The following is a 25,500-nucleotide window of genomic DNA, read 5'->3' on the forward strand; positions in this document are numbered from 1 at the left end:
AAACTAAGGTTAAGAGGATATTCATAGACATTTACCAAGGATTTTAGGAAGATAAGTCATCCAATGACTGGAGTATTTTGTCTTTTTAATTACCCTTTTTTCTCTTAGCACCTTCCCCAGGGTTTTTGCTTTTCCTTCCCGTATGCCAGCTGCCTGCACAGAAAACAAAAACAGTTGAAAGATGGCATGTCATGATAATAAACCTCAAGTACACTATTGCAAGCTTGTTCATCCATAGGTATTTTATGTGTTTCCATGTTCAACTGTTTGACAAATTCAAAGCTGAAAGAGTTCCTGCACTAAAACCACCCTCTGCATTAAAATAGCTTCCAGTGATCTTTTGAGAAAAAAATAGATTTAGCTGAATGAATGTGTTTGTGACTGAGTCATAGACTGTGGCGTAAACCCCACGGGAAATCTGATGGAAATTTAAAAAAAATACATTTTATTACCTTTAATAATACATTTCACTTTTTTGACAGAATATTTTTAGCCCCGTGCTTCAGGCAGCAGTAATCTTTCCTGCTGGGGGAAAGACTGAAGGTCTGCACTTACACCATAGAATTCTCTACTGCCGAGATTCACTTTTTCATGGCATTTTTATGCTATGATCAGTACCAGTTCTGAGTTTCAAGTATGCTTTTATCTACATCTACTTTATGGAAATCTTTCCTAACTTACTTTCTTGCTAGTTTTCCTCATAGCTTCCTTAATTCAATCTGCTGGTTTGCTTTCAGCCTTGTGTTTGTCTATGTGGTCTTTTTTAGCCAATAGGGCATTAGGATAACCAAGGCAACCTGGTAGTTTCTTCTCGTTCTTACCCTGTTGATTTGCATTATCCTTTGACGGAGCAGAAGTGCTTGCTTTACTCTAAAGGAGCTGAGATTGGTGAGAGCAGATAGCCTGACATTTTGTAACTGGCAAAGGTTTGGGTGCTTTTGTAGAGTCACAGCAGTAAAATACTGTCTTTGTTACCTCACAGCTGCAGAATTTATTGTACGCGCTTTACAGTGGTGGTGTACATAAATCCGAGGGCTTCTTTTCCTGATGTGTAAATCATTAACAGAACTGTATGTGTTTTATATAAGTAGTGCTTACTTTTATCAAGGGCATGTGGTTACAGCAAAGCATAAAACTGGTAAAGGTTCAAATTCAGCAATACCTCATCTCTAGCTGCAAAAATTACATCTGTAATTTTATAATTTAGATGGACAGTAATTGTAAAAAATATAAATACTCCTCTTCGTTATAGATAAATCCAGCTACTGAAAAGCAGCTCGGGCTTAGAATCTGCTTAAACTAATCTTCTTTTCCTGCTTCACCTTCTTTTCCTGGAGTCAGGCCGTGTTTCCTTAAGAAGAAGCTAAGCAGCTTGTCTTCACCCTTGAGGACTGTACAGTCTCACTGCAGTTACTCATAGAACCACTCCGTAGCCTGTGGCTCCATTCTGCCCTTCTTCTGTGCTATCCTGTGTCAAGGTTACTGTTCTGTGCCTATTTCTATCAAATGCGTTTGGGTCAACATAAACTTTGTTTTTCTTCTTTCCTCAGTGTAAGAAACATTTGAAAGACAAGTTAATACCTGATCTGGCTGGGACAGGCAGTGGAGGCTTGAATTTGCAATCTGAGTTTTGTGTTATTCAGGTTGACTTCTTTCATGGGAGGTTTTATGAAGGAATCAGTCTCCCCATTCTTGGCTTCCAAGAATACTTTATTGACATTTATTTCTTGTAGAAGTTCTTCCAAATAACTTCCTAATTTGTGATTTTCTGGATTCTTCTTAGCTTGTACTACACTTGCCATAGAAATGCATCTTAACCTGAAATTAAAAAAAAAAAAAAAGCATGGAAAAATGCAGTGTTATGCAAATTACTTTATCAGCAGCTTGTTTAAGAATATTAAGTAGTGCAAAAATAGTATTCATTAGATCCTTTTAATGCTTAGAAGTCATCTAATTAAACATCAGCTGTAAAATAGACTGAAAAAAGGTAGCAAAGCAAAATATTTTTTTGAAGGAAAGATTATGGGTTTACTTCATCTTTCTTTTTTTTTTTTTTAATGCATGAAGCAACATACAGTATTTGCCATACAACCTTTGCTGGTAAAATAACCTTCCAGTTTTATTTTCGGCTGTATCCAATGTATTTCACTCACTGTGCCCTCATAGAAAATGGAAATAACAGTAATTTCTATACAGTTTATAAAGTGTGGAAATATGAAGCTATAATGAAATTTGCTAGAGGAAATTTTAAGTTGTTCTGACTACTTTTTTTTGCACTGGAATTACCTCAGTGGAGTTGAAACCTGCTGTTTACTATAAGGGAGGTACAGTGTTTCAGCTTGTTTATATAAATAGTTCCTTATTTGCCTCAGTAAGGGGAAGCACCTGAAAAATGATACCAGCTAATGCTACTAGTTATTCTAGTGTCTTTTCAGAAAATGTAGTCAAATAATACCAGAGAATTGAAACAACAGATATGTAGGACAGAAGGTATTTTTAGATGTGAGCCAGGTGAAGAGAGGACTCTGCCACTACCAAGGTATCTACTTTGTACAGAATATTTAATATACAGAATTGTTAAACAGGGAATGCTATGTGAGTGTCCACGCTGCCCAGGATTCTTTCCAGTTCATTGAATAAAGTGCCCTAGAAATCAGAAAAGACTAAATCAGATTTTGGTGAGAGGTTTTTGTTCAAGTGATATTCTGATCTCTCCAGTTTTAGTTTCAGGAAAGTTTTCTCTTTTATTCAAACTCAGTCTGGGATCTTAATGGTTTATTTGCTAAGACAATGAGAAAACACTACGAATTTGCATTTGGGTTTTCTTCTCAGCTATTCATAAAAAGGCAGGAGATTACTATTTTTATATTAAAATCAATTTAATAACTGACCATGCTAGTGGAGACCTGCTGCATTATCATACTTGCTAAGCCCATTTCCACACTAATTCCACATAAACAGCATGGGCTTATTTAAAATAAAGATGTTATATTTCCTGTAAGCTAGAATACATTCTGAGTCAGAGTGCAACTTTTCAATCTTTTTCTCAAGTATGCACGAGCTACTTATATTCTATATGCATGCTGCATGTGGAAAAGGACATTACACTCACCTTACAAGCAAGAGAATCCATCAACATCAGCAAAATTTGCAAGGCTTATACCACATAAGCACAAGTAAAAAAAAAAAGCAGTGAAGCATATAAGAGTCTTAAAACCTTATTATACTTTCTGTTGGTGAGTAAAGGCAAGAAACTGTCTTTTCTCTACACATAAAACTTTATTGTATCCCTCCTTGAGGAATTAGCTTCAGTGTCCATAGTAAAGAGAATAGTGTGTGTGCTCCCAGGGCCATGAATAAGTATCTTGAGCCTTGGGATCTTAGGGACTGAGAATAATAAACTGATAATTAATTATTGATATACCTGCATTCACTCCACCAGTTTTAAAACTTAACATTTGTTGTCTAGTGATCTTTCTCTCAAAGGCTCCGTTCATCCCATGCAGTCCAGTTTAGAGAAATGCTGATACTAACCAGTAAATTGTCTCTTACTTTGCAGCTGTAGGTTTAAATAAGCACCTGCAGAATACCTCTTGTCTGCAGAGGAGTAGTGGCATTAAAAGGGATGGACTAGACCTGAAACACACAGCTTTTATGAAAATGACAACAAAAAATGAATTCCCACCAATACTAACCTTTTTCAACTGAAACAATAGGCAGCTACATCAAGCTAAGCTCTTTCTAATCTTGCCAGTTTCAAGAAGTACTTTCTTCAGAAGTACAAAATGTTCTTGAGCCATTTCTTTTGCACACAAAGTTTGAATAGGTTTTGTTTTAGCAGTGAGTTGGCATTTTTTTTGTGCACACTTACTCTTGTGTAAGTTTTGAAGTGTTCACCTCAAACTGGCTGGGAAGACTGATACATTATTCCCTAATTTCCAGCCTGTTTGGTTATTAACCATTTCTCCTGAAAGTATGAGAGCCCACAGGCTGGTTCACACTCTTTGTTGATCTCTGGCTCTGTTTACCCTACCTCCATAGTGAGACCATCTAGTTTATTTACAGCAAAGTACGTTTCTAACCGTGTCCACACAGACAAGATGCAAAGAGAGGGATGACCAAAATGCACAGTGTAACAAGCCTGATAGTCAGGTGTCAAAACACAACTTGGTAATTGTCTTACACATACCTATTTTTAATATTCTGGTGAGGTTCAGATCTGCTCAGTGTCGCAGTGACAGTTCTGTAGGAGCTAATGAGATTTCTTCCATGCAACTCATTAAAAAAAAATTAATCAAAATCATTGTTTCAAGTTGAGACTGCTATGACGAAACAGCAGTACTCACCAGAGTTGACTTTCATGATCTATTTGAATTTTGTTTCCTTTCATAGAAAAATACAAGTTCACATTAAGTTGCTGCTGACATACTTTTTTAGGTAGGTCAAGTACATTTTAATTTTTCCTTGATTGTTGGTACTTACCATTTTTTTACACTGTGTTTATTGGCTTCTAAAGAGGGAGAAAGGGCCACAGGCATCACAGAATGAATATGTAGTTACTGCATCAAAAGGTCAGCCTAAAATTCAGATAAGTGCTCCAAGAAAGTGGAAGTTTTGGCTTACAACCAGAGAGTGACAATAGGACAGCAGAACTATAAACAGAAAGGAAAGTATGGGCCTGCATTTTCCTGATGGCAGTCTTCCAGTACCTGCAGGGAAGTTACTGAGAAGATGAGAACAGGCTCTTGCTGTGGTGTGCAGTGGGATTAAAAAAGACAACAGGCATGTATTGAAACAAGAATGGTTCTAACTAAATACGGGGTAGTTCACCCTAAGGAGAGTCAAGCAGTGGAATGTGTTGCCCCGGAGAGTTTGTGCAGTATCACCCTTGGAGATTTTCAAGCTCTGAATGGATAAATTTAGAGCAACCCAGTCTTGTCTCACAGGTGACTGCTTTCTTCAGAAGGTGAATTACAGAGCCACCAACCTCCCAGGCTGAATTATTCCTTGATTCTGTGGTTCTGTGCTGTTCTACTTAACCTTGATAGTACCCATGACATTTGGGTGACCCTGCTGGGTCTTTCTATGCTTCTGTTTTCCATTTTCAGAGCATTTCTTACAATCCACTTACATACAGACACATTGTCTTTGTGTGCAGCATTCCTGTGTGCATGTCCCACAGTTACCTCTGCTTTTTGAATTCTTTACTAGCAGTGTCCCCACTAAGAAGTAAAACTTCAGTAGCCATGTACTCCACTGGTCTTTTTAGTCTTAGCAGTAAAAACTGCAACATCTAGTTCAGTGTAATTTAACACATATAGGAGTATACATGGATATAGTGCTTCATGACCATAAACCTTGTGGTTTTGTTTACTACATACTAGGTAGCTCCAAATGTTCATAGCATTTCATGGAGTTCTGAACAAACATGTTATATTTAGTTTTCCACTTTCCTAACTTAAGCAGCTGTTGTATGTCTAGAGTTAAGGTCAGCTAGCTTTTCTGGCTTTCTTACTTGTGTCAGGCAAATACCATTGATTTGTTCTTCAAGACCATTTTTAGAACATTTCTTTTGTATGGAAAGTTAAACAAATACATGCTTCTGCATGTCTAATTAAAAATCACAAATGATTGGCTGATTTCAGTCGCCAAGGCTGGAGACTCCACAAGCTCTCCTATGCAAACTTGCAGTATTTAATAAACAGCTTAAGAAATATCGATTAAATTGCTGAATAATTGATTTCTTAAGAAAAATTGAAAAAGTTGCTTTGTCCCTTTTCCCCTACAGCTGTCTTCTCTTCTTCCTCAGTCTTCCCTCCCTTCTGCATGCACACATGTACAGACACACAACAGGAAACAGAAGTTTTCCTTTTACTCTGTTTTCCATAGCTCTCCTGACTACTGCAGCATGTCTTTCTCTGTAGGGGTTTACCCTTGTTCTTCTTTCATTCTCCCTCCACATCTTACATTCTGCATCTCATCTGAATAGCCAACTCCATCTATCTTCTCTGTTGTGATTACCCATGAAACCAGACCTTTTCCTTTTGTCCAAACAAAAATAGTGACCTGTCTCTCTGACATTTCTCCATGAATTTGTCACCAGCAGTGCAAGCTGGACAGGGCTCCAGACAGTTCCTGTTCAGTCACCCAAATCCTTTGTTTCTCACGTTTTTCTCAACTACTGTAGAAGGCAGCAAATCACATTTCATATCTGAATTCCTATCCAGGCTGTCTTGAATGTTTCTTTGTGTTGCTATTCTAAAATACTGTGTTTTCTGCCCACCAGATCTCTTCATGTATTTTACAATGAGAAACCACGGTACAATTAACAGAAAATTTGGGCAAAGGGCAAGCAAACCTCATTCTTTCGCATCCAAGTATCCTGAACACTAAACTATAGTCACATTCTGTTCACCTTTTTTCTGTCCCTGTAATTCTTTAGTTCATACCCAGAGTGAAAACAAAAGGGGTAGAGAACAACTCCAGCCCAGATTACTCTATGCCATAAGAAGAGATTTGGGATTGAATTTCCCTATGATGAGGTGATGATTTAACTTATGCCTCCTGGTTTCTAGGCAAATGACCACACAAGTCTATTTTTATCTAAGTAAGTGAAGCAATAATTTGTAATACACAGGTTTTTGAGAAGCCCATGTCCTATTGGCCCAGGTGAAAATCCATAATGGAGAACCATGTGCTCAGAGCAAAACAAAAGACTGTTACAGACTTACCAGAAAAATAGAAAACCATTCTAAAATCACAAAATAGTCATTGGATATTTTGAAATGTGAAACTACTCTTGGTTTCCTAAGGAATCTACAGGCCCCATTCCTTCCAATATTGTATTACCCTGCTACCCAGAATAAATCATATTTAACAGAGGGTGAAATTCCCAAAGATTCCCAACAGAAGCATACAATTTTTATGGAAATTGTCAAATGACCCTAATTAGTGGGCCCTCATGTGGAAGGAAAATTGTGCAGACGTTATTTAACATTGAGTTCCACTTGACAAAAGCCCGTTAGTTCCACTGCTCACTCGTGTTGACTCAGTATTGCAAAACTGTACCTGAAAGAGCTTTTGTTCTAACAAAATTACAGACTTACTATATTCAAGGGCACAACGTGTTAGCAGTGGCCAAGAAATGTTTGATGCAACTTAGGGTATAAGAGGTAAGCAAAGTCTTTAAGCCACACATCACATTCTAGCACCATCATCATAGGTGAATACCACGATGTACAATGGAACTATTTGAAAATGATTTTGTTTCATACCAGGCCTCTGTCATTCAAACCTCATCTGCTGGCTTGACAAGAAGGATGATACATAAATCATGAAGAAATCTGGGATGAATATTCTCTTCCTCTGTGCTGCCATAGTTATAGCTGGCACAGAGCCCACCTTCTCGGTTTGCGGTGTCCTTAGACATTGTATTAGTTTGTGTGGCAAGTTTTTAGTAGCAGGGGGGCTGCAGGGGTGGCTTCTGTGAGAAGATGCTAGAACCTTCCCCCATATCTATTAGAGCCAAGGGCAGCTGGCTCCAAGATGGACCCACCACTGGCCCAGGGAGCCCATCCGCAATGGTGGTAGCACCTTTGGGAGGATATATTTAAGAAGCAGGGCAGAAGGAGAAACTGGCACAACAGCAGCTGAAGAAAGGAGTGGGAATATGTGATAGAAACATCCCTGCAGACACCAAGGTCAGTGCAGAAGGAGGGCAGGAGGTGCTCAAGGAGCCAGAGCAGAGATTCCCCTACAGCCTGTGGTGCAGACCATGGTAAGGCAGGCTGTGCACTGCAGCCTATGGAGGTCCGTGGTGGATCAGAGATCCACTTGAAGCCCTTTGAGATCCACACACCAGAGCAGAGGAAGAGTGTGAGGAGTCCTCCTCTGAGAAGAAAAGAGCAGCAGAGATAATGTGTGATGAGCTGACTACAACCGTCATTCCCTGTTCCCTTGCACTGCTCAGTGGAAGGAGGTACAGAATTTGTGAGTGAAGTTAAGCCTGGGAAGTTGGAAGGGGTGGGGGGATGTGCTTTAAAATTTAGTTTTCATTTCTCATTACCCCACTCTAATTTGATTGGTAAAAAATTAAATTAATTTTCCTCAAGCTGGTCTGATTTTGCTCATGACAGTAACTGGTGAGTGATCTGTCCTTGCTCTTACCTCAACCCACCAGTCTCTTATCATACAGATCATACTTTTATCATATGCTCTGTTGAGGAGGGGAGTGATAGAGCAGCTCTGGTGGACATCTGGCATCCAGCCAGGGTCAACCCACCAGAGCCAGCTACTCCAGCCAGATTCATGACCTACAACATTTTTCGTCTTATAAGTAGGAGGTTTTGCTGGGGTTTAATGTCAAACATACTTGTGTAAGTAAAGCTGCAGGAAAAACACAGACCTGCATGTTTTGTAGATGTCAAAAAGAACAAAGACTCATGTTCCTCAGTAATGAGAAGTGTGCTGTCGCTCCAAGCTTTTTGTAAAGTGATAATCATTAAAATGCTCTGGGATGTAATTTCAGTGCAATCACTGAAAATGTCACTGAAATAGAAATGCCAGGCATATAATGCTTGTTAGGGGTTACCAACCTGCATGCTGGTGGAGGGAGAGAAAAAATATCAATAAATGACAAAGCTTTTCTTTTCCATGCAGTTAGCCAAATGCAAACATATGAACTTTCTGAAGAACAACAGTTTGTTCCCAGGTTGAGAGTTTATATGACTTTTTTAATTGCTTGGCTGTAAAGTAAAAAATAAAGTGGTTTGTAAAGGAATTCAGTCATTGGCTGCTGCTTTTGTTATGAACACAGTTCCTCTAAAAAAGGAATCAGATTTTGACTAATGGAAAAATATTGTGTAAAAGTAAATGAAAAGAGATTCAAGAGTAGAACCAGGATTTCCTGAACCCCAGTGCCAGTTCTTATGCATATTCACCAGTGAAGAGTGAGCATAGTGGGACTCTGATGCAAAGTTCTAAGAGCTGGCTTCATAATCTCCCCCTTCCTCAATGAATGGAATTAGTTACATATTTTAGCTTTGGGTTTTGAGTGTTTATCCTGAAGGTCTTGCCAGTCTTCAGTTTGAAGCACCTGCAGTGCTGTGTCCAGTTCAGGGCTTCCTAGTAGAAAAAAGACACTGGCATACTGAGGTCCAGCAAAGGACCACTAAGATAAATAAGAGACTGGAGCATCTCTCCTATGAGAAGAGGATGAAAGAGCTCAGGCTATTCAGCGGGGAAAAGAGAAGGCTCAGGGGAGTTTCATCAATGGGTGTAAATACCTGATGGAGGAAGTAAAGAAGATAGAGCCAGGCTTTTCTCAGAGGCATCCAGAGAAAGGACAAGAAGCAATGAGCACAAACTGAAGTATAAGAAAATCCACTTAAATATAATAAAAAACTTGTTTCTATGAGGGCATTCAAACAGTGGAAAGGGTTGCCCAGAGAGGTTGTGGAATTGCTGTCCTTGGAAATACCCAAAACCCAACTGGACATGACCCTGGGCAGCCTGCTCTAGTAGGCCCTGCTTTGAGCAGTGGGGTGGGACTAGGTGGTCTCCAGAGTTCTTTAGTAATTTTTTTTAAATGTTTACTAGAATTCCCTCTTGGCTTTTATTTTTAGTTATTTACAACAAAATTGCTACTAGCAATAATTCTGACCATGAATAATCCCTGCAAGCTAAAGTCCTCGAAGTATCTCGGAAACATTAATTTCAATCAACATGCAAATTATAAGTGTAATTAAAAAGATACACATTTTGGTGAGATTTAATGTCTGTCCATTTTGCAGGTAGGCAACAGATGTCCGACATGTCAGAGACTAAGCTATTGGCAGGGATGGAAGCAGAAGTCTGGAGCTGAGTTCTAATTCTTCTTCAGCAGTACACCTGCTTTCTGATACTCATTTCTGTCTTCCCCACCTCTGGTATAATTGGAAGGCTTAATATCCTCTATGATTCTCTGCCCTTGAATTGTTTCCCATCCTCTTATCCAAAGATTTGTTCTCCAGAACCTATGCTTTCACTGAGGAATGTAAAAATAACATCATGTCTTACAAACAGCAGTAACAACTCTTTAAAGTCTAGTTTTACAGCCTTTGAGCTAATGGCTATTCCTACCAATTTCACTTGCAGACAGTCTGCAGAAATGCCTCTGATTTTAACAGTTGCCCCCTGTATTTCTGAAGTTCTTTTTTAAGATAAAGATAATACTGATTGTAGCAGTGCTTCCTGCTGATTGATTACATATCCAGTTGATGCTTTTAGCCCATAATCTAGAGTATTTGCACTGGCATGATAGCACAAGCATGAACTCTTTCTTGTCCTTTTTAGTTTCTAGTAACTGATTGATTTTATATAAGTATTTAATCCACTAAGTGGCAAAAATGCATGAATTCAGTGAAATAAAATTATTTTCATATCAGAGTGTATACTAGTGAACTGAATTCCATAGCAAAACTGACCTTGAGAAGCTGCTACTAAGCCTTCAGATTCCTGCAGGAAAATGCTTGCTTCCTGAAGAATTTGAGGTAGATCATGTCAAATCAGGAATAACTCCATAATTTTTTTCAATAATTCACATCTATTTTGTGTACTACTGTTTTGAAACCTCACTTCGTATTCTATATTTTATATCTAGAAATTAATATTTTGCAGGTACTATATTTAAAAAAATTCTCAGATGCTATGAAACTGAGGGTTAAGGAAATAAAGCAGTGTGTAATTCCCGTTACACTTATCACACAGAAGACAGAAATCTCAAAAAGTAAGTTTGAATCAGTAGGACTCTTGAAGTAAAGAGGTTCATGCAGACAGCATAGTAAAGGACTAAGTCCATGTACTTGATTGCTGAGCCTTGTGAAGTACAAGCATATAATTTCAAGAAATTCTGCTTGGTAATAACACAAAAAATAGATCTGTCTGGCCTGTGAAATCCTCTAAGAGTGAATGAGCTTTAACAGGTGAAATTATCAGACATGGAGCATGTGAAGAAAATGTAGTATTAATGATATCAAGATCCATCACATGGAAAAATAGGGTAACAGGTGATTCCTGTAACACTGATGGTCTTTATAGCCTTCTCCTCAGCAGAAGATTCTTGCCTTTGCCACATAGAGGATGTTAAGACTTCTTTCTTCTTGCATCTGCTATTCGGAGTCGTCCCATGAATAGATCATTGAAATACAATAGGGCTTTAATATTATGCCCAAAGACAATATTTGCATATATCTAGTCCCACAGATGTACGATCAGAATGTGATCCTGTAGAAGGAATCACATTTCTTCTACAAAGGAGTAATCTTAAGTTAATAAATAAACAAGCTAAGAATATATGGTCATACTTTGTATAGCAACACGGTTATAATTGCGCAGTTCTGATTTGGAGATGTTCTATTTGTATATTCTGTTGTAGACACGTAATTGTGAAACTCTTCTAGGAATAGGCAGGTATAAAAACTAAGCACTCTTGCTCAGATCAGAGGGTTTGAATTGTAAAAAAGAGCCCATGACTGTCCCTTTTCATATGCTTCTGTGCATACACTAATATTTTCAAGTACCAGTTTCATCTTTGAAAGCATTAATTTTGTTCAAGCAGTTAATAGCTAAGCAATTAAATCAGAGCTGGAAACTGAAGGAGTGGAGTAGATTTTGAAATGGAATGCCCATCAACAACCTGCAGAAGCACTGCTCTTTTGTACCACTGGAGGAGAAATGTACCAGAAATCATTATTAAAAAACTGCCCTCTTTGGTTTTTGTATCAGAGACAAAACAGCCTGTGAGAAGTGGCTAAATGTTACTGTGTTTATTCATCCTTCCAAAAAACTGGGTCATTGCCTATCTCTTGTCCATATAAGCTAACACAGCTTTCTAACTGCATCTCCAAATTCTGACAAAGGGCAGTAACATATCTGTAGGTAGTGGTTGTTTATTCAGATCTGTACACCTGTGACTCCTAATCTGTGTGATATGGATGCCTATGCTGAGTAGCTCACGCTTAGAGTTCAGAATGAAGAAGTGAAGTTTGTGTTGGCATGATGCTTCATTGGCAGAAGGCATCTAAACCAGTTTAGCAACATTGCAGAGATGGTCTTAGCTTATCCTTAGCACATATTATTCAGCACCATTTAGCTATGAAGAATAATTGATCTGGATTATTGAACAGCTAGTTAGTTTTTGTACCAGTCAGTGTATTTCATAGAAAGTAGCAATGTAAATGAAAAGTAAGACAAAAGTAAGCAAATATTTAAATGTAGCTAGGGTTCTGAAAGTGCTATAGAATTAAGCTTGAAGAAATCTAATGGGGGAAAAAAGGCAGAAAAATGGTACTTATAACCCAATAGACTTCTGTGATTCACTTGGTCTAGTCATTTCTAAAACATACGTTTCCATCTAAAGACTTCATAATGCCTCAGTTACCCATCTGTATTGTCTGCAGTTGATTTGCCCTCTTAAGATCCTATTGCTATTTGTGATGTCTTGAAAAGCTACCACAAGGCAATGCTCAAAACCTTTTTTGCAAGCCAAGTGCCCTACACTGTCTGAGCTGCACCTGGGACAAAGATGCAGAGAGGAGGAAGGAAAGATGCCTCTTTTACTCAGTTTTGTGGATGGTTCTTAGAGCCCTAATAGATTCTGTGTGCTTGAGCTTTTTCACAGATGCTTTGTTCTATGCTGGTGATAGCCACCCAGGACTGTAATATTGGCAGCCCTGTTAGAGGCTGTAACCACCTCATGCACTCTGACAGGTGCATGAATTAGAAGACATTAAAGGAGGCAGAGATCTGACTGTTCCAGCTCAGGATTCCTACCATGCCCAGTTAAACAAACAATCTGAACCGGATTTGAAAGTCTGGTGCCAGTGTCTATTAAAGAGTGTCAGATTATATATTCAACAGACTGTCAGTGAAGCAAGTGAAGGATTAAAAGAGAAATCCAAAATATGGTTGCATTACTCTTCAATGATTTTTTTCATTTAAACTGTATAAAATATGCTGCTACCTAGGGCATACAGCCAAGAAGATGAAGGCGTATGACCATAAAAGGCATTACTGAAAAGGCAACTTGAAAAGATGCAGGTAACAATAATGACTGAAGTGTGGATCCAAGTTTCAATAAAAATGACTTTTATATCAAATGAAAAGGTCAGGTTTTATGTAAGCAAGGATTTAAAAGCCTGTGTTATTACCACCTAAAGTAAAACCCAGTTAGAGCATTTTTTCCTCCTGCCATTTCATAAATGTCAGCATAAGGTTTTTATTTCAGGGTTTGTGGATGAAATATTTTGGATTAAATGCAAAAATAACGTTCTTACCATTTGAAACACGATCAGGTAACTGAGTGCCTATGAAGAAAATACTAATTGAAGTTCATTGTAATGAAATATAAACCAAAATGGGTTGATGTTAATTATGGAGGGTGATAATTGATTTCAAGTGATGTAAATTATGACACTTAAAATTATTTAATTAGTAAATTAGTAATTAGTAAATTAGTAATTAGTAAATTAGTAAAATTTACTAATTTACCTTAATTTACTATGAAGTCCTCTATATAGAGGGCAAGCATGAGGGTTCCTGATGCTTATGCCTTTTCTTTGATTCCCTGAAAATTTAAAATACTTCTAAAAGAAATGCCATTGATATATCAGGTTTTTGCCTTTACATATTCTTTTTTGTGGAGGTTTTTGGGGTTTTTTTTCAATTTTTATGAGATAGCCTTTGTCCTATTAAAACATGCTGATCTGACATTTCAGGTTGCTTGGGCATAAAAAGTCATCATTATTGGAACTTTTGAATTTTGGTCAGAGTATTCTTTTAGGTGAAAATCAGGTGGTTTTGCTTGCAAGCAGTTCAAAATTGACAACTTCAATCCCCAGTCATCATCCCTTCCCCTTTGGCTCCTAAACTGGCTGGAGGTTTTATAATCTTTCAAAGGCAGAGGACTCCAGTCTTGATTCTACTGTTCCAAGGTGATGTCATTACCCAGTACAATAAGGCTTATAAAACTTTATAATTCTCATACACACCATAGATACAATTTGGGACTAAGTGCAAAGAAGGAAAAATTGCACAACCACTGAAGTGACACAATAAAAGCAAATCAAAAACATTCACTGAAAAAGCAGATGTAGCTGGATGCATTAATAAATGGTATAACCAAAAGGTCTTGATTTCATTCTGAGTCTTTTTTCACCAAATAACTGTAGAAAAGAAATAAAATATATTTTCCTCTAGTACAGAATGTATCTTTTGTTCCTTGAAGTCTTTCTTTCTCCAAATTCTCTTTCATAATTATTTATTTATTATTTAATCAAGAAGTGGTTAAATAAACTTCATGGAGTAGTAGGGCAAACTGAAAACATTCATATGAAATCTAATCAGACATATTTGGTGGCAGAAGTAGGGGAGAGGCATTCTTATGTCCTCAGTTTGTTAAATGCTATCCATAATCTAAAACCTAGTATCTTCTGTTTAGTTAATCTTTATTAACTGGGCCATTTGCTTTCCTTTATAGAATCCTAGAATCACAGAATAGTTAGGGTTGGAAAGGACCTTAAGATCATCAAGTTCCAACCCCCCTACCATGGGCAGGGACACCTCGCTCTAAACCATACCACCCAAGGCCTCGTCCAACCTGGACTTGAACACTGCCAGGGATAGAGCATTCACGACTTCCTTGGGCAACCTATTCCAGTGCCTCACCACCCTCACAGTAAAAAACTTCTTCCTTATATCCAATCTAAACTTCCCCTGTTTAGGTTTTAACCCATTACCCCTTGTCCTATCACTACAGTCCCTAACGAAGAGTTCATCCCCAGCATCCCTATAGGTCCCCTTCAGATACTGGAAGGCTGCTATGAGGTCTCCACGCAGCCTCCTCTTCTCCAGGCTGAACAGCCCCAACTTTCTCAGCCTGTGTTCATACGAGAGGTGCTCCAGTCCCCTGATCATCCTCGTGGCCTCCTCTGGACTTGTTCTAACAGCTCCATGTTGTTATGTTGAGGACACCAGTACTGCACACAATACTTCAAGTAAGGTCTCACAAGAGCAGAGTGGTGGGGCAGGATCACCTCCTTCGATCCTTTTGATGCAGCCCACGATACAGTTGGTTGCTGAGCTACAAGCACACACTGAAGCCAGCTTGCTCATGTTCAGTTTCTCATGACCAACACCCTCAAGTCCTTCTCCACAGGGTATTGCTGTACAGTGAAGATTTCTCTCTGCAAAATGAATTTCTTCAAGTAGTTTCTTGATGTGTTTTATTTACTCTAACAGAGATGCAAACACTACCTGTTAGAAATGCATTCATCAGTATGAAACAGAGTACGGTCCTTGCAGTTTCTAAGAAACAGCAAGTGAGTTAATAAATGAATGGGTTAATGAAAGAATACATTAATAAACTTACCTTTAACCTCCAGAGACTGCAGTGTAAGTCTTTATTCTGTAAACAAGTACATAAAAGTCTCACAGTCTGCAACTTCAGGTTCATTTCCTTATACTGTAAAACAAATGAAAAATCCAAACCACAATCCAGGATGACTGAGAATCTTTAAGGAACAGCAGCCTAGATTGAAGATGGGGGTAGATCAAGTTAGTGCTATATTTCATTCAGTTTGTACATTCATCATGCAGAAGTTAGGAAGGAAAATTGTAATCCTGATCAAAGCTAATTCCTTCAGAAGGCATATTGAAGGTTTTAGGACCTTCAGTATTCTTTCACTGCAAAACTGCAATTAAAAAAGACATTTTTTCTGGAAGATGAGAATCTGTGTGGAACTTAACAGGGTTATGATACAGCAATAGTGATACTGTTACTGGTTTGGCATGTAGAAAATTCAAAATAATTTGATATTTTTTACTTTCTGTAATGAGACACTCTCTGTAAGGAAGCTGTGTGGTTTTTACTGACATAGGAAATTAATGACACCAAGATAAACACCTGAAGAAAATAATCTGCTTAAAAAATGTGTCAAACACAGGAATGTGTTACCAGAGAGCTACAAAATGCCACCAATATACTTCTCTGCACATCCACATATTTCTGCATTAAAGGGAGTATATACTACTTCAGAAGTGTTAAAAGATTAATTATTTTAAGCTCAGGAAAGTGAAGGCTGAAAGTTAAATATTGTTTTATTGTTAAGAACAATTGTTTTATTATTAAGATCAATTTCCCTTAACTAATTGTGAGAAAAGATTCTTCCCTTCAGTTTTAGATTACAAAGAAAACACTGTTTTATTCCTTTAGCCAACAAGTGTGCCTCTTGATCTGTATATGGCACTAGTAATAGCCTTTAGCATGCAACCACAAAGCTTTTTTTATCAACAAGTTTGAAGTTTGGGGAATATGTTTGAGAAATCTTCACATATAATAGGACATTGATTGTTTCTATTGGTTTGAGAAGTAATTTTTGGTAATTGTGTTCTTTTATAGAGTAACTCTACAGTCACTTAAGCAATTCAAGTGTAAAATGTACAATATGTACTCATAAAACCAGCTACTTTCACAGCCTCATACTGAGGACCTCCTAAAAAGAGAACACTGAAATGAGAAACAATTATTTGTCCAACAGTTTTCTTTGCTCCCACTGTTAATGTTAATTACTGAGCATAATTGTGATTGAACATTTATTCCCCTGCAGTTCGGTTACAGTCTTACTAGAGTCGTAAAGCTCTGAGGAGAGACTCCAGACACAGACTCAGCCAAAATGGACTATCTCAGTGAGAGGGAATGAAGAAACTGTGCTAAGGTTACAGCTATCTTCAGCACTACCCTACTGATGCTTGTAGGCCCTGTGATACAGAACATTCTTCTCCTCCACCCAACCCACTGCATGCGTTCCCCAAGAAAAGGCTGTTTGGGGGTGGAGCTTTGAAACACAAAGGGGAAATTGGAATACATTCAAAATTGCAACTTTATCCAACCCTTTACTGCCCAGTGCCTACAGATTTTTTTCCCCTTTTGCATTCTTCCTTATTGTCTCTTTTCCTCAGAGTCACTCCATAAACCTTTCACACTTTCCTCTGTTACTGTGTTCCCTTTAGTGCTTTCAAAGTTCTGTTCTTTTGCTTTCTGTAAAGTTTTAATCATTTTAGTCTCTCCTTAATAAGAAATAAACTTCCTCACCTCTCCACCAGCATCTTTGCCCCAAAATGACAAAATAACATTTCATGCTATTGCATTGTTCATTGAAATTCTATGTATAATTAAAGAAAGATTATCAGAAATTTTTCATTGCAACATGAGAATGAAACTTTTTCAATGGGAAAAGAAAAGTTACCACAAAACTGCAGTTATTTGCTTAAATTTCAGAAAATGTCCTACTGGAAAATTTCAAAACAAAATGCTTTATGTTGATATTTAGAGACATTTGGTCATTTTGGAATTCTGAAAATTTGCATACATTGGCTTTGATTGAAAGGCATTTGTGGCATTCTGTAATGACATTCTAAAGTGAATTTTCTAAAACCGATTCTTCACAGGCAGTCTGCATATTTTGAAAATAATCTTTAGTTTAAAACCAGATGTATTCAAGTTTTGACCTGCTTGTTATATGCCTTTCTTCCAATTATTAATTGGTTAATTTCAATTGAAAATAGAAAAACTGAAAATTGAATATTTTAATTTCTTAAGAGCTGAAACTCTTTTGTGTACAGTGCCTAACTCAGTGGGATTCTATCTTTATTCTCACGGCTATCATAATAAATATTATTTGCATAATGATGATTTGATGTAGAAATATTTGTGTGGGAGTCATTATCCTAGTTAATGCAGGAGATAAGGTCAATTCTATCAGTTCTGTCTAACAGTGATCCTTTCTGATCACTGAGACATGAACAAGCTGGTACTTACAGCGCTATTGTAGCTTTGGTGAAAACCAGCTTTTACATCAGCCATATTATGTAAAGATGCATTGGCAGTTCATTATATCACTTCTTCATGAAAGCAGTAATGAAAGCAGTATAAAATTTGCTGGTAGGATAGAATTGTATGTTTTGATGTAGTACCAAGTTGTAGAAATCAGAAAAAGTAGAGAAAAGTTTATTTAGTTACCGTAACCATCTATTTTTCCCTTAGTAATGGGATTCCTTTTAAATACAGCAAATTGTGTGACTTTTTTACATGTCTCTGTGAAGTGATCCAGATCTAAGGCAGCTTGTATTTGGGAGAATACTTCTATTTAGCCAATTCTGAATCCAACTGTGTTCCCAGCATGCACACTGGCAACCAGATTTCTGCCCTTTCTAAAACAGGGAGCACTTAGCCATGTCTTTTCAAGTACATCTCACCTTATGTCATGGTTGAATATGTTCATTGCAAACATTATTTCTGCTGCATCATATGTATGCTATCTATGCTGTTTCATGTATACACACATAAAAAAGAAATCATTTATCACCCTCAGTTAAATCTGATTCTCTGTAACGGCATAATGTTTAGCTGCCAAATAATTTCATGGTATTTTTATTGTTCTCATTAGGCTTTACATAAATGGAACCAAACAAAAGTATACCCTGGTAACTGAGTAACACAGCTTCCCACCTGCTCTCCAGGTGATACAGATCATTCGTAATGTCAGTTGTAAAAACATTCTACTTTGTTTTAAATTGTTTAAAGAGAGAAGACTTTGTATGAAATAGTATGAGGAAGTTAGTAACCTCACATATAAACAGTTTTTCTTGCTCTTGCAGGTAAGTTGCCCATTGAAGTTCATCTAAATTATTTCTTCACGGCATAATGTATTTGGATGGGATGTCAAGGAACAGTTAGTTAAGCATAGTGGCTTTTGGTGGGGGTAAAACATTCAATTTCAGTCTGTTAGAGGCAGCTGAATCAGAAAGCCCCATGGATGTGAGGCTGCTGTACACCATACCTTCAGGTTCTGCCAGTAGCAAAGCTGAGCAAGCTGGTCCCAGTGGGTGGGCAGATGGACAATAAACACACACAGGGGCCACACACATCAACAAAGATTTAACGTATACATTTTCACATATGTGTCTGTATTTGCAAAAAAAGCAAATGGATGGCTCTAGTGGCTGGTCTTAGGTGCTCAGTCAACTCAGTAGCTGGCCTCAGATCCTCTAGTCTCCTCAGTTGAGGGGCAGTTGCATATGAGGTTTGCAGTCCCACTCCTCACTGGATAATCCATCTGAAAGTTCACTAGCATTCAAATGTACCCACTCAGAACAGAGCACACCCAGACAAGAAACAGTTAGAAAGAGGACTTAATGAGAATAAAGGGTAGACTACAGTGGTCAGGTGCACATCTCAGTCAGAGAAACCACCACTTCACACTTAAATGACCCCTTTATTCCCCTTTTCACCTTATTTTCCCATGCTTGCTTCTCCCCAGTCCACTTTGATCCCTTCCTTTCCTCCCCAGATTTTTTCCCTCCCGCATCCTTAATAAGTGTTATATCCCCTTCAGTCTGTGAGGCAGGAAATAGGATTTGTTCAGTTGGCTCCTCCTGGTATGTTCCACACAAAGGACAATGATCTGACTGCACTTGGGTAGTCTTAGGCGCAGCCAATTCCCTGTGCCTTATTCTCACTGATTAAGACCCCCCAGGGTTCCTCCCCAAATCCCATCAAGTTTTACCTGATGCTGTCCCAGCCTTTATGTAGATGGTCATTAGCCTTCAATCACATAGCCTAGCACAATCTACTGGTTACATCTAAACTGCATCTTAAACTGCTAAAAAAATTTGTGCTTTTACTCGAACAGATGAAGGAAAGAGAGTGTACAGTTGCTCGCTGTTGCTCTCAATGTTTAAATGTACTGACTTACAGTGCCAGTATTTGAATCAGCTAACGCAAAAAGGGATTTTTTTGTTTGCTCTTCATGCTTTAGGAATAAAGTAGTGATGCTTTCAATAATATACTAATCCTGGAATATTTTTTCTTTGCAGGTTATCAAGTGATCTGACATTCATGAAAAGAGAGGAACAAAAATGTTCCTCACACACATGAATCCTTCAGGTAGGAAACTGGTATTCCATGACATGCTGTATATAAATAATATTTAAAATCACTATAGGAAGATAACAGAGTTGGGCTTGGTAGTTGGTAGAAATGAACTTCCATCATATTTCAAGTGCAATTTTTGAGTTGTATTGTAAATTGTAATGTAAATTCAAACAGTAAATTTTATTCATTAGAGCTTATGATTTTCTTATCCATAAAAAACTGCTGTAAAAAATAAGAAGCTTAAAATTATGGCTAAACATACAGACCACCAGGGAACAAAACAGAATATTCAGGACCTGTGAGACTGGTAGGGTAACACTGTTGTTAGCTAAACCATGTCTTACTGGGAAAACAAGGCAGTAGAGATGGTATTCAGAAAAGAAAAAAAAATAAAATAGTAGGAAAGGATCAGTTTTTAGCTTTTGTTATGTTTCCGGTATTAGTCTGAGCAAAGTACTTGAGTGTTCTGTGTCTTGGTTCCCCATCTGTAAAACAGGGAGAACAGTGCTTTTTTTTTTTTCAGGCTCAGTTCTGTAAATCACTAGGAGTTAAGTGATTACATAAATACTTCGATGGAGAAATAAGTGTCTAAACTATTTTCAAGGCTCTGAAGTTTCATGATTTTTGTTTTTGAGAAATTACTTAAGTCTTTCAGACTGTGGAGCACATCTCCATGGGTGAGGGAATTTGTTCCATTCATCATCACATGTAACTGCTAATCAAAGGAAAGACTACAAAGAATTGTTAGGAGGAATTCTGTTTGAGAGAGAAATTTAGGAAAAATACATTAGAAACCCTTATACAGACTTGTCAGGTGAAAAGCTTTTTCACCTAAAAGAACTTGTAGGTGCTTCCAGTTTATACAACAAAAGAAATAGGAAGTTAAGTCCCAGGAGAGAAATTAACTGGATGACTAGTTTTTCTTACACAGCCAACAGCAGGAACTAAGCATCCTCACAAAGCACTCACAAAAGCAATGTGCTAGAAGTAGCCACCTGGAATCAGTCAAAGGAAATTCAGACCAGAGACATGTCTGAACTCCGTATCTTGTGAGAAGCCTATGTATCTCCCTGAAGGCTGTAGTGGGTGCCTGAGGGATTCAGAATTTGGGGACCTCCAATTAGGGCTCATTCAGAGAGGGAAAGCTGATCTCTGGGTGCACTGCCCATCCATAGCTTTTAATTTGCAGCATGATGCAAACCATTACTGTCACTCAGAAACACATCTACAGTGATAACGATGCCCAGGTCTTGGCTATGGACATATATCTGTATTGGCATTTGAGAACTTGATGTGGGAAGAGAGACTCATGCAACATCTCCAGTATAATTGAATACATGGCTAGTAGGATTCTGGATGGTCTAATAACCTGTCACATTCTTGCTTTATTTGCAGTTAGTCTCACAGAGCTGTAGTTCAGCTTTCCAAATAGTAATGAACTGCAGTGTTTTGAGACTCCTGAAACTGCCTTCCCCCAGTCCTGAAAGATGAACGCTGTTTATCATCATAACTAGCAGGGGTGTGAATCTTGTCTGGTAAAGTACTTTCGGCTATAGATTTCTCTAGCAGCACAAGCAAAGCTTGTGATGGACATAATATCATTGCCAGTGCGTTCTATACAGTTATTCCCCTTCTTGCAAGCCTGAAAGCATTTCAGATAGAAGATTTTTCCATCTGTGCAGAAATGAATAAAGGCTTCTCTGTCAATCTCAGGATATTTATCCATCAGCATAGCCAAAGAAAGACAAAAGAATGTATGAACTAGAACTCAATTAGGACAAGGATATTTTTTCTTTCAACCCTAGTCCTCTGCACCTGATTTCAGTATTGGTGTTTAACTTTCAGCTTCATTCAGCAGCATTGCAAGCACTGTTTTCAAACCTACAATTTCAGAATATTATTAGTTGTAGAGTAGGGTTATTTTACAGGCATATTTAGAGCGCACTTTTGTACATGCTAAAACCTCAGTAATCATTCCAGTTTCCATCAAGGCACACTGTTTTCTGGGGTGCAATGTGCAGCTGTTGAATACTATTTAACAGCTGTCTTAAAAAGGAGAAATTCAACTATGTCAGAATGTAATAACTTTGTTGGAATTAAATAAAAACTCTCAAAAAGGAGGCTTGTGATCTTTTAATTATCAGTTACTCAATCTTTGGTTTTGCATGGCATTCTGGCAAATCATTGTCCAGTGTGCCTCTTATAAAATAATACATTAAGTCCTGAAAATGAGTCATTCCCTCACAGCATCTTCATTAATGCTAATTACTCCTTTATGAAAACATCAAGTCATAAACAGGGGAGATGCACTTTTGATGCAGTTACAACAAAGTGGATATTATTTTTTCTACTAAACAACATTTCAACCACAAATACCAAATACGAGGCAACCATGGAAACATAGGCACTGGAACAAATGGAATATGGTTAATATGCCTGGAGCCTTCTGGCCACTGCTCTGCTGCTGCTCACATTCCTTCAGAAAGCAAAACAAGTATCAGAATGAAGCTTTTCTAGGATTCTTTTAAGCTCAATCTTCAAATAAACAGAGGTTCTAATAATTTTTTAGTAGAAAATAATTTGAAAGTATTAAATCCTGAATGTAAAATAGGATGTCCAGCCATCTCCTGCTACTGCAGTTTTCTAACTGTTAATAGTTCAAAGTATTAAGCTTGAAACACAGGCCTGGAAAGCATATATTAGATCACAAAGTCCAGTTCTCAGCTGTCACAACCAACCATGTCATATATATCTCATAATAGATCAGACTAGCTGGGAAAGCTAAATGGGATTATCGTGTTTGGAAGACTATTCCAGAAACTCACTGCTGTGATGGTAACATTTTTTCTCTAATTTTATGAGCTAATTACGGCCATCTATTCCTGCTCCAACATTTGCTAGAGTTTACGCATTCTTATTTTCCCTCTTTTGATGCTAATCTCCTGCTATGTTTATAGAAGACAACCGTCCTTGGTGGAGCAGAAAGCCAACTCTTTAAATTGCCATCATGAGACACCCCCTGTGTCCTCTGCTCATCTTCCTAGCTGTGTTCTAAATCTTTTCTAAACAGTTAACCTGGGTGGGGTTTTTTTGCCAAATAGAGGTGACAAGAACTGTTCATAGAGTTTAGTCTGTGGCAGTAAGAGAACCATAATCCTTCCCTGTATGTGTCCTGTTCTTTTTCACAACCACATTGCAGAAGTAGTTCATGATCATCTCGTTTTTAAAAAACAAATGTTCCTAAGGAAAACCCCTTGAGTTTACATGCATTAACTTCATCCCATTTCTACTAATTTGGTTCTTTAGTTTTTCAGCTTCCAAAAAGATCCCAGTTTCCTTGAAGAGTACTCTTTCTTGATGATGCTTTCTCTTTCATGGTATTAATAAATTTCATTCTTTTACCCACTGTAATCCGTTTCTTGTCTGTCAATTCTTTACACAGAAGAGACACATCTGTTAAAAAAAAAAACCTAAATCATGGTACCAGTTCTCTAAAGGGAAGCATAGTATGAGTCTTAATTTGAAAGCACTGCATTTTGCAAATGCTGCAACTACTGTTACAGATAGTAAAATATTGTAAGTGGTCTCATAAGTACATGAAATAGTTACTGTTTATAATTCAGTATTTCACCTTCCCTTGAGAAAAAATGTGCCTTGCTCTTGTATGCTCTCAGTAGTCTGAATGCCACATTACACCAAGTTTTCAGCTCGTTTCTGAAGTTAAACACAACTGTTTGTGCCTGCCATTTGTTTATAGTCATAAAATCTGAATGTGCTTACACAAAACTGGAACTCATATTAAAATTACTTGCTCTCCACTGACTGTATATGAACAGATTGCTGCAAGTGATCTTAAAACTAACCCAGATGCGATTTTCCAGGCTGTAGCTAGGAAGCATGTGTTAAACATGCTTTCATATTCAGAAGTGGTATATGGAAATGTAGCCAACTGTTGTTCTCCAGACTGTCCACAGTAAACATGCTTTAGACTCAGTTAAATTAACCAATACTTCCGTTTGCCTTTGTGCATAACAAACATTTATATGACAGATTATAGTTTCTTGATACAGAAAATGAATTGCATAATGAAAATTGAGTCATCTGATAAACCACAAAGCATTCTTCCTCAGCAAAGAGACAGCTTGTTCCCACGCTGTGCTACACTGAATTGAGTTTCAAGCACAAAAATACCTGTCAGATGTGCTTGGTAGGAACAGAAAGCCAAGGTAAGGAGTTACCTATTCAGATAATAAATTGTTCTTCTTTAAGGAGTGAGGTTGGCTGCCGAGAATCTAACAGCCCTCTCCAGTCACCATCTCCAAGCAGGACAAGTACTGGTGGGACAAGCAGGAGGTTTGCTTGAAGTCATTCTGTCTCTTCTGCAGCCTGTAAGAGTCAGATTTAGCAGCAACAGCGACTCCTGGCCACACTGAGCTGTAACCTGAATTCTGAGGACATCTAGTGGTGTCAGCCCACCGCAGGGACTGCGTCTTCACAGCTGGTGGCTTCTCACTTGCACCTCGCTGTATTTCAGCCAAGTTCTGCCACACTGCCTCTGGTTTTTACAGACTGAACAAAGAGGGATAACTGCATTCCCTCTTGCGTTTTCACCCGATAAGTTAACTGTGCCGTTACACCACTTTTTCCTTGGTTTCTTTTCTCTGATCTTAGCGTTTCCACTTAACTGCAAAATCAAACACAGTAAGAACAACAATTGGAACACAGAGAGAGTAGCATTCTTCAGCTCATGTGGTTCTGAATTCAACATTGTCAGTCCCAAATATTCAGAAGACACGAGACTGTCTTAAAATCATAAAATGCTACACAAATTCTGGATATTTTTCTATTTGCTTTCTGTTTGGGTGATTTCCAGAGTTTCAGATTTGATGAGTTCTTCTTTGTATCAACAGGGGTAAAACAGGGTATTGTATCAACAGGGTATTTTTTTGTTACTAAAAGGCTGATTTCTCATATAAACTAATGACTCTAGATGAAGAGCTGTAAGAAAAGCACACAGCATCTCAAGATGCTAAATAGATATGCAAAATTTGTTAATGCTATAGAATTGTAATCCTAGCACTGTTAACCATTCAGGAAGAATTACTCACCGCTCTGTGATTCAGTTTTTCTGCTTCTGAAGTGGAACCATAGGTGTTGCCGCACCTTTTTGAGCAAAACAAGAATCAATTAGCTGCAATTCAAGAAGGACTTTGATCAAGAGAAGTGATACATATTACACGTTAAAGCACCATTACTAACTACTGCATGATGGCGTATTTTGCAGTGAGCCTTTGATCTGGTATTTCCTCCGGAGGAGAAGCAGGCATCATGAAGCAGAAACTGACATCATCAGTACAAATCATTCTTCTACTTGCTCTGACTGCAGTGGGTCTGATGGGTAAGCACAACACTTCCTGAAACACTTGTTTTCTCCTTTAAAACAGTTTCTTTAGTCTGAGGCTTTACCTGATCTGTCCTGACCACCACTGGAGCCTGTACGTATCTAAATTACTTTCTTCTAAAGTTTTGTA

General features: G+C 37.9%; 1 protein-coding gene and 1 long non-coding RNA gene across 3 annotated transcripts in view; one reads left to right on the forward strand and one right to left on the reverse strand.

Annotated features, from left to right (window-relative positions):
* The window catches only part of PRLR (prolactin receptor), a 90,037-nt gene that overhangs the window by 43,434 nt on the left and 21,103 nt on the right, over nt 1–25,500 (forward strand). For both annotated transcript variants that reach the window (XM_061377478.1, XM_061377477.1), the window contains exons 2-3: nt 19,912–19,981; nt 25,254–25,367. In XM_061377478.1, coding sequence (XP_061233462.1) covers nt 25,298–25,367 — 70 coding nt within the window. In that variant the 5' untranslated portion in view covers nt 19,912–19,981; nt 25,254–25,297. The remainder of the gene's footprint in view (nt 1–19,911; nt 19,982–25,253; nt 25,368–25,500) is intronic.
* Nucleotides 7,331–25,500, reverse strand: part of LOC133225282 (uncharacterized) — a 43,155-nt gene continuing 24,985 nt past the window's right edge. Inside the window, exons 2-3 of the long non-coding RNA XR_009729086.1 lie at nt 15,407–15,499; nt 7,331–7,890 (exon numbers count right to left, since the gene is read on the reverse strand). This is a non-coding gene — a long non-coding RNA (uncharacterized LOC133225282). The remainder of the gene's footprint in view (nt 7,891–15,406; nt 15,500–25,500) is intronic.

The sequence above is a fragment of the Neopsephotus bourkii genome, unplaced genomic scaffold, assembly GCF_033783945.1.
Source record: "Neopsephotus bourkii isolate Nb327-2 ecotype Australia unplaced genomic scaffold, CSIRO-AGI_Nbou_v1 NB_1754, whole genome shotgun sequence".
Taxonomy (NCBI): domain Eukaryota; kingdom Metazoa; phylum Chordata; class Aves; order Psittaciformes; family Psittacidae; genus Neopsephotus; species Neopsephotus bourkii.